Genomic DNA, 16349 nt, shown 5'->3' on the forward strand with positions numbered 1-16349 from the left:
AGGTGGAGGCATTGGTGTGCCTGGTATTAAAAAAGATACAAAAGTCACTTATTTTCTTCTGAAAGTAATCTAGTGCCTAGTGTGTGAAATATGCAGTTAAAGTATAAATAATAAAGCAAAATTCACCCATAATGCTATTACCCAGAGATAACTACTATATGTTGTTGTATTTCTTTCCAATCTGTTTAGTAATCATTTTTGTTCCAGAGAAACTTTGCTTATGCATCCTAGATGAGTGTATTTGAATGGACTGTAAAGCTAGTTTGGTTGCTCTTATAGTACTTTACTTTGGGGTAGAATTTAGTAATAATTTGAAAGGAAAAAAGATAAATATAAGTGACCATTAATTACTGTTCTTGTGAATTAACAGAGACCGCCTTTCATGCCTCCACCCATGGGAACCATGCCTCCTCCTCCGGGTATGATGTTTCCACCAGGAATGCCTCCTGTCACTGCCCCTGGTACTCCAGCACTGCCTCCTACTGAGGAGATATGGGTTGAAAATAAAACGCCAGATGGGAAGGTAAATTAAAAAATATATTTAGGTTTTAACTCCTTAGTGACAGAAGAGTAAACTTAAAGAGTTCTGGCAGATTGAGATCAATGAGAATATTCTCGCCAATTAAGAATGAGCTTGGGGTAAGCAGGGCGTGGGGTACGGCTTGATGAAAGGCTTAGTGGATTGGACTTCCACGCTAGACTAGAATGCTTACATATCTGTTTACCTGTGATTCTGGAAGCTTGTATTTTAAATATGTATTATGGCTCCTCAAAACAACTCTAAGGTTTAGTATTCACTAGGAAGACTCACAGGACTCAGCATGTAGTTGTACCCACAGCTAAGACTAATTGCAGTGGAAGGATACAAAGCAAAACCAGCAAAGAGAAAAAGGTGATGGGACGGAGTCTATAGGAAGTGAATCACAAGCTTCTAAGAGTCCACTCTTTGGAAGCACATAGAATATGTATAATTTCTCCAGCATGGAATTGTGACAACATACTCGAAGGGTTGTCTACCAGAGAAGCTCATCTGAGCTGGGGAGTCAAGGGATTTCATTGGGGACTGGCACCCTTTGCTTAGCACATACCAAAATTCCAGACTCCCAGAGGGAAAGCAGACATTTAGCATGAACTGCATTTTTGTATAAACAGTTTAGGCACAGTGAGCTGCTGTTCTTACCAGTTAGGGAATGGTGGTAACCCTCCCAAATCCAAGTTCCCAGATGCCAGCCAAGGGTCAACTTTGCAAGCAGGGCTTTCTAAGGATAGCAATATTAACTGTACAAAAATAATGTATGTGTTAAAAATATAGTGTGCTCATTATAGAAAATTGGAAGGGGAAAAAGGGAAAAATTACATATGGTAGCATAATAATGTGAGCAGCCAGTTTTGATATGTTTTCTCTTTTCTAAGTTTTATTTCCCCCAATAACTTAATTTTAAGGCAAAATATAGTTGCATTACCTGTTTTTAATGACAGTTGACAGATTCTATGATACCAGTGATTTTGCTTCCTCTGCAGGTTTATTATTATAATGCTCGGACACGTGAATCTGCCTGGAGCAAGCCAGATGGAGTTAAGGTTATTCAGCAGTCAGAACTGACACCTATGCTTGCAGCCCAGGCCCAGGTTCAGGCCCAGGCCCAGGCCCAAGCCCAAGCCCAGGCGCAGGCGCAGGCACAGGCGCAGGCCCAGGCCCAGGCTCAGGCCCAGGCCCAGGCCCAGGCCCAGGCTCAGGCACAAGCGCAAGCACAGGCCCAGGCCCAGGCCCAGGCGCAAGCACAGGCTCAGGCTCAGGCCCAGGCCCAGGCCCAGGCCCAGGCGCAAGTGCAAGCACAAGCAGTAGGAGCTTCCACCCCTACGACCAGTAGCCCAGCATCTGCAGTATCCACCTCAACATCATCATCCACCCCATCCTCTACCACTTCTACCACGACAACTGCCTCTTCGGTTTCGCAGACAGTATCAAGTGAGTACCAGTCAGCATGTGTTTTTATTTAGCAGCTAGGGAAATGGACAAGTAGGGACTGCATTCTAAAATGATCCTAGTGTTTCAGGTATTATCCTTGATGTTATTATTAAACATTTTTGACATAAGACTTTGGATGAAAGAAGAACAGAAATTTACATTAGTAGAAGAAATTATTTGCCCAGTTGCAATTCATGAAGCTAAACTGGGGAAGTGCAGTTAGCTATTCAACTTGGCTAACAGTAATGCTGGGTGCTGTAAGCTTTGCAAAATAAGTGGAAGTCTTGGTCCCTATCTTACAGGACGTCCAGTTTTTCTAATTGAGGAGGCCAGCATAATGCATGTAAAATAGTGTGCAAAATTTACAGCGAAAATAGAAGGTGTAACAATTTGAGAAAACTGAGAGACAGGTCGGTGGATTGCATGGGTATTCAGGTTGATCATGAAGTATTTGTGGTAGAATTTGAGTAAGTTCAAAAGTAAGGAGAGGTCTCTTTAAGTAGAGAGGAACAGCATAAAGTTCAGGAAATGAGTATAAGTGTAGTTTGGGGGATTGTTAAGGTACTCTTTTGAGGTGGGAAGGTTTATATTGGTTAATAAATAAGAGTGAGATCAGATTATGAAGAGTTTTAAGAACCAGGCAAATGGGTGAGTCATGCAGGCAATAGGGAGCCTGCAGAAATGCAGTGTTCTGGGAGATTTTTCTGATGCTCATTTTTTGGGTAGTGTTGAAATTGGAAACTTACTAGGAACTTTTCAGTAATCTCATTTAGAGGTGAATAGATCCTATAATAGGACATTAGGCAGATGAAATGAGTTGAAAAAGAAGTGGTCAGAAGGGTAAGAGAATTTTCAGGTATAAAGTTGCAGAGGCCCAAAGGTTAGATCTTTTCTAAAATATGAGAGGTGCTTAATAGCAGTTTTTAGGGATGAAGAAAGAAGAATATATTAGTATGCTTAAAAGATTGTCATTAATATTTATACCACTACTTTTTATTTGTTGCTACTTATTCTACAGCTGAGATTGAGCCCCAGATATTTAAATAATGATTTTATTGTTTTGATTATTTATGGTAGTTATGAAAATACATGTCTCCACAAGGTTATTACAATTTGGATTATTTTGCTACATGGATAATAGAGATGAGAATAAGAAAATAAAAAGTGTCCCTTTCCCCAATATTTTAGGGACTGGGGAATTATTAGTATATAGTACATTGTAAGGAATATGTATATTAGGGAAATTTAATAATAGAATCAAATTTGACTTTATTTTATTGATACAAGAAGTAACCTATAAGAATAAGGTAGGTGTAATGTGGAGGCAGTTTTTTTAAAGGCCCTACTTGATAATTTTTAGACAAAAATGTACTTAATAGGAAGATAAATTCTGATATGGAAATATAACAGTGAATTCTGATATGGAAGTTAACAGCTAGCTGGTTGAGGGTCTTTACCCTTTTATAGGCTAGTGCTTCTAAAACCTAAGTGGCAAGGCAGAAAACTGCCTGCTTATATGGGGTGCCTGTGGTGGTAATGGGAGAGGGGGATTAATAAAAGCAGTGTGGTTCTATGTGGAGGCTCTGCTGTTTTGTTTTCTGCCTTAGGAAGGAGAACTACTTTGTTTTAAGGATAATGGGTAGCCAAATACTTTATCCTATGTACATTCCATTTCTATATCAGGATGGTCTTCAGGTCCATAGCTATCTTGTGATTATCAACTATTCTTTTCAGAACACTCCGATTTGTCATTTTTTGCACTCCCCTTCAGTGATTGGGAGGCCTTTATTCTAAGGACAGAATAGCAAAATCATGTTCTTTTTACTGCTTTGAAACATCAATTTTGATGTCTTTCTGAGTATTCCTGATGTCTATTTTTATTTTACTTGATTCATTGTCATGAAGTATTATCATGCTACAGTAATTAAAATTTCTCCATCTGTTGTTGCAGTCACTTATCTTTTTTAGTTGAGATCTGAGGCTGGATTAGTAATAAATTTTGAGACCTAGTGTTTCAGTTATTTTAGCTGATAGAATTAGTAGGAATTTATCTACTATAAAGTCCTAGCTGCCATTTTCCTAGTTTCCATTTAATTCTTTTATTGCCTTTATCCTTTTTCTCTCATGACTTATCGCCACTAATCAAATCAGAAAATCCTGTATCAGCAAGAGAAATGGGTTGAATTAAATACTTTTTGCCATCTCCATTGGTATTCCTTTCCACTTGAAATTTGATGCCTTTATAACATTTTATTTTCTGACTACAGTAATTTGTACAAAACTTTGGTAATTATATCTACATACTATTACTGTAATATTTTTAAAAGATGTAATTCTGTGAACTGTAGTATAGACCTGGGAAAATGGAAATAAAAATTAAGATATTTATAATTTGAACTCCAGTTGAGTATAAACTCATTTTATCCTGTTCAAGTTTGTGAAAAATGCTGATAAATCCTACTTCTCAGAGAAGTTGGGAAGAATAACTAGATATATTTTCAGCCATTACAATAGATTACAAATGCTAAATGGTATGTGTATGGGACTGGGCAAATGTTGCATGTAATTTGTATTTTTCACAATGTTATAAAATTATATTAATATGATACTGTACCCTAAGGCTAGGTCTATGCTAGACCAACAATTCATTCCTGGGCCCCTGAAGATACTTGTTTGGCCCTGCTGTCTATTTAGCCAAGGTGAGTCCCTTATTAACAAGTATGAAATTGCTCACATCTTCCCAGCCTAAGTGAGTTTTTTCATTATTAGGTGCTGAAAAAAAGATACTGACAAATTTTGTTGTCAGTTGGAGTACCGGGTGATTTGTGTTAAACAGTGTGCTTTTCCTTAGAATAAAATATTAGGAAAGCACTGCTTTTTTATATTTAATTTAATAAATTTATTCTTAGTTCAATATAGGTAGAGTTTGACATTTTTCTTTATAACAAGAGAAAGATGAAGTATTTCTTACCAATGAATCACCAAAATGAATTTTTGTTTTGGGTTATGAATAAATAACAAAATATTTTGTAATATTTGAGAACTGAAACTTTAAGAAATAGGAATTTTATTTTTAGGTCACAATTTGATTGTGAATGTAATTACTAGGGATAAAATGTTTTAATTTTGATATTTAAAAATAACATATTAGCCAAACCAAATTATCCTGAATTTCTCATTCTCTTGGTCTCTTATACTGGAAACCTGAGTTTTTTGTTTTCTTTTTTCTTTTGAAATAATTATAGAGAAACCCAAGTTGTTTTTTATTCCATTTGTTTCTATCCAGTCAGTCATTAGTTATTGCATTCCTTTTTCTCTCTGTTCTTTTTTGCTGGGACAATTCCAGATATGTTGAAATTTATTTTCCCACCTTTGTTATTTCTTTTTTCTTATGCATCTGCCAAGTTAATTCATCAAATGAACACTGATTATTCTTCAAAACAGAAACCTTAATTCAGCCTCCCCACACCTCTTTTACATTCACGAAATCACACAAATTACACGTGAATACATTCTTGTTAAGAATTCAAAGTCTAAAGAAGCATATGTAAAAAGTGAAAGGCATATATACACAGATGTAATGAGTTAATATGTTTTGGTGTGCATTCTTTTAAATCATTTTTCTACATTTATATAAGTTCTTTCCTTCGCCTACCTAGTAAAGTACATACTCCTTAGTCTTTTGTTCAAGGCCTTCTACTTTGTGTCTCTGGCCTACTTTTCCAGCCATAACTCACTAGTTCTGTTGGTATGCCTAGTGTTTTACTGGTTGACTGCTTGCCTTCTGTTTCATAAATAGTTCCTGGTTGTTTCCTAATCTTTGCTTTTATTTATTCCCACTACTTATTTTCTCTTTCCACTTTGTCATTTTCCTTGTTGAAATCCTAATCTATCAAGGTCTGCCATCACAGCATAAAATTTTCTGTACCTCTCTGTTAAAAATAGTCTTTGGATCTTGGTTTACATGCCTATACATTTATCCCATTTCTCTTTGTATTTTAGTTACATTTTATATTTCTTTTAACTATTTTCAAGCTTCTTGAAGACAGAGACCTTGTTACAAATTTCTTGCAGTGCATGGAATGGGCCCTTAAATACTGACTGAATGAGTGAATGATGAATGAGTAGAGTAAAATGGTTTATGAAGGAGTGATACATATTTTTGTTTTATCTTTTATCAGCACCCACAACACAAGATCAGACCCCAAGTTCTGCTGTTTCAGTTGCTACGCCTACAGTTAGTGTTTCAACTCCTGCTCCTACAGCCACACCTGTGCAAAACGTTCCCCAGCCGCACCCCCAGACGTTACCTCCTGCTGTCCCTCATTCAGTACCTCAGCCAGCAGCAGCGATACCTGCTTTTCCACCAGTAATGGTACCTCCGTTTCGTGTTCCCCTTCCTGGCATGCCAATTCCACTTCCAGGTAAACCAATAGATTATAATAATCTTTCCAGCTATGTTTTCATACTGTCAGTTAGTTTGTTCTCATGTGTCTGTTGCATTTGAAATTTGCCTTGAATCTCACCTGTTTGAAACGTTTTTGAACGATTCATGGCTAACTGCAATATTTTTTCTTCGGTTTTGATAAATGTCCTTTTTGTTGTTGTTTACATGTCTTAAAATCAGAGCCACATTTAAAGCTACACTCATTTTGGATAATGGCCTCAATGAATTAAAAACAATTATCTTGTGTAAATATGTCCTAAATGCAGTATTTTTAAGGGATTGAGTCTATGAAGTTGAGACATCATAAGTTATTGATAGGTAACACAAGCTGAGCGATTTATTATATATTGTGCATGGTTCTGAGCACTTTACATGTAATTAATTTAATTTCCACAACCATCTTATGAGGTAGGTACACAGAGCTCATAAGTGATGGTGTTGGATTTGAGCCTGGGCATTTCAGATCAAAGTACCATGTTCTTAATAACTATGCTATATTGGAATGAAAATGTGAGTCACTTAACTGTAAAAAAAAAGTATCTAAAATAGAAATCAGAAGTTTCCCTTGTAACAATTGTGAAGTAAAGTATAAACATTTAAACATTTAGATAATTATGGTGAATTCATGGTTCTGTGTTGTGTTTTTTTGTCTTAGGGGAAATCGTTACATCTAGAAAAGGAATGAAAAGATTGTGGAATATAATTCTTGTATGAATTAAGCAGTGATAATGTTGGGCATCCTAATTTGAACGCATTTGCTGTTATCAAACATATTTAATCCTTAATCTGAGGTCTATTTTAGTATTATAGTTGAAAACTATGCTGTAGGTAAAGTTCACAGGGCTAATTTGTAGCAAAGATTAATAGAACCTTTGGTTCTTGTCTCCCAATTTTACATTTTCCCACTATCTATCATTACCACTTTGTTGTACTAGCTTTTGTGTAAGAATAGGATTGTGATATAGCTGTTTCTTAGATTTGTGCACATTTTAATTATCATTATTGCTCTATTGTTTTTTTTTCCTGTGACTACTTTGAAAAGAGCACTTTCAGAATTTCATCTTGCAAGAAAGAAACCAAAAACTTTCAAGAATTGATGGTGTGTGTTGTTTTTTGTTTTTTTTTGGTACTTTTTACATGTTGACATAGTGTTAGATAATTAAATGCCCAGTATAATGTTTATAAAACCAAAAATGTTTTCTCTAATAACAATTACTCATTTTCTAAACTAAATTTACAAGTAGCTGGATTAGTTTCCTCTTTGGACATACTTTTTGTAGAAAACTAACTGATAGAGAATAGCTTGATATTCTTGATAACATCTTGCAATCTTGGTCTTCTTTAGGGTCAAGGACAGTATTAAGACCAGATCCTGGATTCTGAGTGATGTCTGAGAGTTGGGGTTGTTGATTCTGTAGAGAGAAAATTGAGAGGTTGCATAATAACATTATTTGAAAGGCTATCATCTATGAGAGGACTTTCATTTTGCTTTAGAGGTTTTTAATAGGACCAGTGGGTGAAAGGTACAGAATAGCAAAATTCATTTCTATAGAAAGTGGAATTTTTGTCACAATAAAATCCTTTCAGTTATAGTTCCATTTGGATGTCATGGTCTTTCTTCTCTGACCCTACCCATCAAATGTTAGAACAGATGGTGTTGACCATTTGACCAAATAAGGTGGTACCTATGAAGTTTTTAAGTAAAAGGCATTTAATAAATGGCAGACCTTAATGGCATTTTGTAGGTCAATTGGAAGAGAATTTGAGTTACTCTGTAAAATTTTGCGCAAGATAACAAGATTTTTTGGAGAGGGAGCTAGTGTTCTATAGAAACTATTATTCATATCTATACTAATAAAAGGGTAATATGCTAATTAGATTGGGAGACCTTCCGGACAAAGCCATGGTGGTGGGATCGAGGCAGAGGTGGTTAGGGGTGATCAGGCCAGGAGAACAGAGCAGTTGGGGGCAATCAGGCTGGCAGGGGGGCAGTTGGGGGCGAGCATACCAGTGGGGGGGGGCAGTTGGGGGCGATCAGGTCAGCAGGGGGGGCAGTTGGGGGCAAGCAGGCTAGCGGGGGGGGGGAAGTTGGGGGCGATCAGGCTGGTGGGGGCAGTTGGGGGCGAGCATACCAGTGGGGGGGGCAGTTGGGGGCGAGCAGGTGGCAAGGGGGAGGCAGTTGGAGGCAAGAAGGCTGGCAGAGGGGGGCAGTTGGGGGCAAGCAGGCCTACAGGCAGAGTGGTTATGGGCGATCAGGCAGGCAGGCAGGCAGGCAGGTGAGTGGTTAGGAGCCAGCGATCCCGGATTGCGAGAGGGATGTCTGACTGCCGGTTTAGGCCCGATCCCTGTGGGTCCCAGATTGGAGAGGGTGCAGGCCGGGCTGAGGGACATCCCCCGTGCATGAATTTTCATGCACCGGGCCACTAGTTTATTTATATAACAAGGCATCTTTTATATTAATGTTCATTCATTTTCTCATTTTTCTTTTAATTTGGTCCTCTAAGGTACTTTAGTGAAAAAGAAAAAGACTTAACCTGGCCGGTGTGGCTCAGTGGTTGAGCGTCAATCTATGAATCGGGTCACAATTCGATTTCTAGTCAGGGCACATGCCTGGAGAGCAGGCTCAATCCCCAGTAGGCGGTGTGCAGGAGGCTGCCACATTTCTGTCCCTCTCCCTCTCCCTTCCTCTCTGAAATCAATAAAAATATATTTAAAAGAAAAGACTTGCTTTTCTCTTTTCCAAATCTTTGGTTTTATGTACAGTGACATCTATTTCATTGTATATTATAGGAATTATATTAATTTGGCATTAAGGTGAAAAGGAGGGATTTGGATGTAATTTATCTTGGAGCTTTAAATGCTGCTGAAATAGCAATGTAGTTCTAATGGGGATGGTTAAGGAAGGGATAGTCAAGCAAGATGAAGAAGAGGGGAAGACTTAGGTAAAAAGTCAAAAAATTGGCATAAGAGGTGGAAATGGGCATAGTAAATTGGATTAGGATTTTTAATCTCTAAAACTAAAATCTTATTTGGAATTTAAAAAAACTTAGTGTCAGTGACATGAGAATTATCCAAAATGCTAAATGGAATTTTTAAATTTCCTAATACAACATAATTTGAGGATAGAGTTGTATCTAAGTTGAACAGATGCTCCCTTTATTTTGTTTTACTTGATTTTTTATGGACTAAAAAATGATTTTTTTTTTTTTTTTTTTTTTTTTTTTTTTTTGGTAGAGAGAGGGAAGGGAAAGAGAAACAGTGATAGAGAGAGGGAAACATCAATTTGTTGTTTCACCCATCCATATATGTGTTCATTGGTTGGTTCTTGTATATATCCTGACTGGGGATTGAACCCACAACATTGGTGTATTGGGACGATGCTCTAACTGAGCTACCTAGCCAATGCTTTCTTTTAAAAGAAGGTTAAATATTTAGATGTGGGGTTATTTTGTGTCTTCATGATATACATGTAATAATCACCCAAAGAGAAAACCTTTTAGCATGAGAAGAAACACGTGACCTTTCAGTGTAGTTTATATGTTGATAGTCAAATACAAAAGTGTTATATTGCCTTAATTGATATTTAACAATGACAGTTATGCCTAAATACAAATACAAAGAGATTTTATTTTCTTCTGTTTAAGTCATATAGTTAACTACTTTGGGGGGGTTGGTTTTGGAGAACAGTTTTTGAGAATAAGTTTATGTACACAGTAGGGCAAAAGTAGTTTTACAGTTGTGAGAATGCGAAAGTTTATTCTTGTGTTATTATTTATTTGTATTACAACTATAAATCTGCATTTGCCCCCCACCCTGTATTTTGGGATTTGAATTTCTAGTGCTGACTTAATAGGTTCAGTGGTCCTGCAGATGGCAGCATTTATACTAATTTAAACTTAATACATGTAACTTTTTTACCAAATGAATTTTTCCATTGCTTTTTTTAAGCAGAAAATAAAACTATACATATAACTTTACTCAGCATGCTTTTATGATCAGTGCTTTTGTTGTAGTCTCAGAGTTAATAGAAAGTTTAGCTTTAATGTTCTTTACTTAAAATAGTAATAAAGAAAAAAAGGCACTTTTTTTAAAAATTGGCAGTATTTTTGTGTGTGTGTGCGTGAACATAGGTACATTATATACAAATCCAAGGGTTTAATTTTTGTCTCTGAATTAGGAGAAATTTTTTCCAGTACTTTAGTGGGGAAAGAAAATAGTTCGTTATTTTAAATGTTATTGGTACCAAACTAGGTTTAGTGTTTTTTTTAGCAAAAACAAATAGAAAATAAAATTAAATTCCCTACCCTTTTACTTTATCCTTTAGCTTTTTCCTTTTAAAATATTTTTAATTCACTCTTAATTTTGAATATCCTCAATTAGCCTTAGTTTTTCAGCTTTTCTTTTCATTCCCTTTTTATATCACCATTGTAATGATTCATGAGTCTTCATTCTTCTAAGAACTGTACATAATTTCCATTCTTTAATACAAGTGCTACATCTTTAGCTGGCTTAAATGATAGAGGTTTCTGAAGCAAAATAGCCATGTAGTCATTAATGAGATGAAAGGGCTGTGTTTTCCTTAACGTGTTAGCCTGCCTTCACAGTGTTTCAAGCCCATGGCATTGAATAGGGCAGGCACTGAACATGGATATTTTGTCATTAGTTGAACGCTACCCCACTCTTCATCTTGGCCCTTTTATTTACAGTGGAATATTTTAATTCATCTCATATCCTTTTTTCTTCCTTTCCTTCCCATCCTTTTTGTCCTATCTTATCTTTTTCTATTCCTGCATGGTTATGCTCCAGGCCTCAGCTTCTGCATGTAGTTCCCACATAGAAGCAGCAGAGAAAGTGTCTTGTCAGTGTCATGCTGCATCTGCCTGTCACTGGTATCTAAGCAACAGCAGCATGGGTTTGATGTCCTGTGAGAAAAGGTCCCAGTGAGAACCTGTTATGTATATGTAATGAAGGGGCTTTCCTTTGTTGAATTTAAACTCTCTAGACTCCTTCAAATATTATCACAGCTGGTTGATAAAAAGGTAATTGATGCTATAATTTAGAATTATCATTGGATTTGGCGCCACTTCCCACAAAATGTCAAACAAAAAGAAATTTTATTCCATTCTTGGAAATAGCATTCTAAATTGTAGTGGTAAATTATTTTCCTGAATCCCAGTGGTAGCCGACATACAATGGCAGCTTTCCAACATATGCTTGCTTATCCATTTTACAGGTGTAGCAATGATGCAAATAGTCAGCTGCCCGTATGTAAAGACAGTCGCTACCACCAAGACCGGTAATTTTTAAAACCATCTTAGTTTGTTTTGTCTGTAAGTTGGCATGGTAGTGAATGTTGTTGTTTATCCTTTTATTTATTTATTTTTGCCCAAGTGAGTGGATTTTTTTATATTTTTCTTTTTAATGAGCAGTATAAATGCAGTTGTCATATTTGGCCAACACTTGATTTTCCCAATTGCCTGTAGTATTAGCTTCTTTGGTTCACAAAAGCAAATAAGGTCAGATCACTTAATTTGTATAATAAGTGTAAACAACTTCATTCTCATATTCATAACATTTAATTTTTTGATGTGTGTTTTTAAGTTAAATATAAAAAAATCATTTCCATGTGTAAAGTGATGTGATTATGCTTGCATGCTAGTGAGTATTTCTGTGTGTGTGTGCGTGTGAATATTTGTGTGTATTGTATAAATTTACATTTTAAAGTTATTGAAGATAACTACCCAAAACCTAAATTCTAGTATAGGACTTGAGGATTTTTCTATTTTAATTCACATATGCTTAATTATATTATTTATGTAATATCAACTTTTTTAGCTATCTTGTAAAAATTCTGGCTTACCTTTTAAAACTTTTTTTTTTTTTTTTTAAGGAAAAGCCTAAACTGACTGACAGTTTATAGGGATATTTAACTTAACCACTTAATATTTAAAGTAGATTTGATAATAAACTCAGTAATTTACTTTAAGCTGAGAATTTTATTCATACCCTTTTAGATACCTTAGAATTAGAAAATAATTTTGTCTCAGGACATATACTCAGTAAATATGCTCATTGCCTTTATTTTATTACAATTTGAGAAGTCCTTATAAAATATATTTCTGTTAATAAGTAGAGAATGTACCATGATTTTTATATTTTATGTTGAGAGTTAATCAGAGGTGTGACTCAAATTTCTGACTGTTCTTAAGGTACTTCTTGGGTTGAATATATGCATCTAATTGAATTTAGCCATTAGAAATGAACCAGGGAAGTAGATTTAAGTAATTAAGTCACATTTTATGTGAATTTTTTAAATTCCAACTGGCTCATTCTTTATTAATATTTAATAGAAAGATTTAGCTCATATTTTAAAGTTTTATTTTGAATTGCAATTTGATACTTGGGTCTAACTTTTTATTGTTCTTCTTTTAGGTGTGTTGCCAGGAATGGCCCCTCCTATTGTACCCATGATACATCCCCAGGTTGCAATTGCAGCTTCACCTGCTACCTTAGCTGGAGCAACAGCTGTTTCTGAGTGGACTGAATATAAAACAGCAGATGGGAAGACATATTATTATAATAATAGAACATTAGAATCAACCTGGGAAAAACCCCAAGAACTGAAAGAAAAAGGTATAGTTTAATGACTTGGTGAGACATAATATAAACTATGATATTATAAATAGAAGGCTATTTGAAATTCTGAGTTAATTCCTTTCTAACACATTTGAGGAATTTTCTAGTTGGATTATTTATTCTTACTGAATAAACATCTATTTTACTTAAAAAACCAGTTCATCTACTACATGTTTGTCCCATCATTTTTCCATCTGGAGAAATTAAATTATACCTACATGCAAATACATATTTTTACTATTATCAGGAATTGCATAATTCTGTTGTATAATTATTGATATCCTTATTAAGATTGATAGTACTGATCAGGAAGGAATGTTTGTATTGTATATATTCTGAAATATGGTAAAAAATTTAGGCCCTTGAAGTCTTGGATGAAGAAAACTCATAATTTTCTATACCGCAAGTTTGTTTCTGTTCCTAAGTATCTTAATATTTTGTCCCTTTTAGCAAAATGAATACTACAAATGATATATGAATGAACTGAAAGACTTTATATCTCTCTGAAATCAGTACTTCTTTTTAGTGACAGTTTCCTGATTGGCATAGCAAGGTATTTGAAGTTGAGCATTATAATAGACTAGTAGCCCGTTTGCACGAAGATTCGTGCAATAGACCTTCATTCACCTGGCTGCCTGCACCAGTTTTCTGCCGGCACTGGGGACCCAGGCCTTGGCTGTGGCCACCGCCTTCTGCCTTCTTTCAGGGTCGGGGCTTGGCCCCGGGCGGTGGCCTTGGGCTCGGCCACACCCAACATCCCTGCTAAGGATCGCAGGAGCCGACCCCCACTGGTGGCCTTGGGCTCGGCCACACCCAGGGTCCCTGCTAGGGATCGCAGGAGCCGACCCCCAGTGGTTTCCTGCGATCGGTGCAGGCTCCCCGCTGGTGCCCAAGGCAGGGAAACCCTCCACCCGAGGCTTTCCAGGCCTTGGGCTCCGCCACACCCCATGGCCCTGCAACGGTTTCCTGGTGGGTGTGGTTGGTGGGCGTGGCTTGGGCGTAGCGAACGTGCGGTCAATTTGCATATTTGTCTATTATAAGGTAAGATTCAAATTAATGATATTATAAGGAAGAACATTTTATCTTTATGGTTAGTAACATCTAGTTATGGAATATCTTAACTGCTTAGTTTCTGAAAGCTTTTGGAAAATTACATCAAAACCATGGCGTGACATTATCTTAACTTTTTAAATAGAAAAGTTAGAAGAGAAGATTAAAGAGCCAATTAAAGAACCTTCTGAAGAACCTTTGCCAATGGAAACGGAGGAGGAGGATCCTAAAGAAGAGCCAATAAAAGAGATAAAGGAGGTAAAGGGCCGAAACCTGTTAGCATGGCAGCCGACATTGATTGTTGGGTACAAGTTATTGTAACTGAAAAGTCATTTGAAATAGTTTTAGATAATTGTTATACATTTGGTTTAAGAAATTTTAGTGTTCCTTGAAGTTTCTAATTCAGTTTTTCCTTTGAAAGTTTCATTAAACTACTTATAGTAAATTAGGGCCTATAGAAAGAAAGGGCCTTAGACCAGAGCTTGGACCTGATATCCAACCTCCTGACTTACAGACTGGTATGTGTTAAAGTTATGAGTACAAATTCATATTTGAGGAATGTTCATTATATTTCATCTGTCCTGGCATGGAATCGTCTCCATACAGCATTAAAAGAGCTCTGGTTTTTGGAAACTTCCTTTATTTGGTGAGGGAACAATGGTAGTCATGCTTTAATAGTAAGGAAGTTAGCAAAAAAAGGAAATGACCTTAAATGATGAGTTCTCTTAATTTTGTATACTGTATTCCCCATTACTGCTTCTAGCAGATGGTTAGTTAATCTGTAAGAAAGGACCATCTGCTCTTGCCAGGATCTGCTCTACTGGAATTTGCCTGTGTCTAGAGGGCCAGGATTTAGAACATTATTAAACACTAGAGGCCTGGTGCATGAATTCGTGCACGGGTGGGGTCCCTCAGGGTGGCCTGCAGGGATCTGGCCAAAACCCACAGTCCAACGCCGCCTGCAGCTCCTACCTGCTGCTCCCGCTCATCCCAGCCCCACTGTGCCTGCCGTGATTGATCGGGAGAGGCTCACGCTGCCGCAGCAGCACTCACCAACCATGAGCCCTATGTCTGGCACCCTCTCAAGGGGAGTGGCCTGCGGGATCAGGCTGAAACCAGCTCTCTGACATCCCCCAAGGGATCCTGGATTGCGAGGGCGCAGGCCAGGCTGAGGGACCCCACCAATGGGCCAGGGAGGCACTGTGGGAGGGCTCCAGGGCGTGTCTGGCCCATCTTGCTCAGTCCTGATTGGCCAGACCCCAGCAGCAAGCTAACCTACCAGTCAGAGCATCTGCCCCATGGTGGTCAGTGCATGTCATAGTGACTGGTCGACCAGTTGACTGTCTGCCCCCTGGTGGTCAGTGCAGCGAGCAGTTGAGCAGCCTTAGCATAACATTAGCATATTACACTTTGGTTGGTTGTTCGGTTGTTCTGCCGTTTGGTCTATTTGCATGTTACCCTTTTATTATATAGGATTTCTACTTAGAGTCTCCCCTTCCTGTGCTAGTAGCAAACCTCCTGTTGGTTGCACTTTGAGGTATTTGTAGATACTTGTATTTGTGGAACATTCTAGTAAACTTTTATGATATTAATAAAATGGGAGTAATATCATTTCCCATAGGAACCCAAAGAAGAAGAGATGACGGAAGAAGAAAAGGCTGCCCAGAAGGCAAAGCCAGTAGCTACTACCCCTATTCCTGGTACTCCATGGTATGTACTTGGTTTAATTAGAAAGTATTTATTTATTTATTAAAATAGATTTTTATTGATTTCAGAGAGGAAGGAAGAGGGAGGAGAGAGAGAGATAGAAACATCAATGATGAGAGAGAATCATTGATCAGCTGCCTCCTGCACACCCCACACTGGGAATCGAGCCTGCAACCTGGGCTTTTGCCTTGACCAGGAATCAAACCATGACTTCCTGGTTGATAGGTTGGCACTCAACCACTGAGCCACGCCAGCCGGGCTATTTATTTATTTGCCATACTTTTTTGTTACATGGTTTATCCTATAGAAAGAAAAAGTATATGTCAAATATATTTTTATCTGCTGAATATTTTGGTTTTTGTTTGTTGTAAAACTCAGTTGCTGTGGTGTCTTCCTTCATGGTGCTTTCTGTTAATGTTTGTTGTTCTTAATTATATACTTGAACCACACTGTGAGATTCTGTATCTACTGTGTAGTGTTTAAAATTTTTAAAATTTGCTTTTGTATATATACCTACATTTGATTATGTTTCTAAAACTA

The 16349-nt window shown here is 37.2% G+C and overlaps 1 protein-coding gene across 8 annotated transcripts in view; it reads left to right on the plus strand.

The window, feature by feature from the left end:
• Positions 1–16349, plus strand: part of TCERG1 (transcription elongation regulator 1) — a 62132-nt gene that overhangs the window by 10555 nt on the left and 35228 nt on the right. For 3 of the 8 annotated variants that reach the window (XR_013813570.1, XM_079771965.1, XM_079771966.1), the window contains exons 3-10: positions 371–523; positions 1522–1969; positions 6151–6393; positions 7459–7515; positions 11650–11712; positions 12849–13049; positions 14248–14360; positions 15724–15812. Coding sequence is in view for 7 of the 8 variants with exons in the window: in XM_079771965.1 (XP_079628091.1) it covers positions 371–523; positions 1522–1969; positions 6151–6393; positions 7459–7515; positions 11650–11712; positions 12849–13049; positions 14248–14360; positions 15724–15812 (1367 nt within the window). In the remaining variant the exon portion in view is untranslated. The remainder of the gene's footprint in view (positions 1–370; positions 524–1521; positions 1970–6150; positions 6394–7458; positions 7516–11649; positions 11713–12848; positions 13050–14247; positions 14361–15723; positions 15813–16349) is intronic. The other 5 variants (XM_079771967.1, XM_079771969.1, XM_079771970.1 and 2 more) reach the window with 3 other exon arrangements.

The sequence above is a fragment of the Cnephaeus nilssonii genome (assembly GCF_951640355.1).
Source record: "Cnephaeus nilssonii genome assembly, chromosome: 5".
Taxonomy (NCBI): domain Eukaryota; kingdom Metazoa; phylum Chordata; class Mammalia; order Chiroptera; family Vespertilionidae; genus Cnephaeus; species Cnephaeus nilssonii.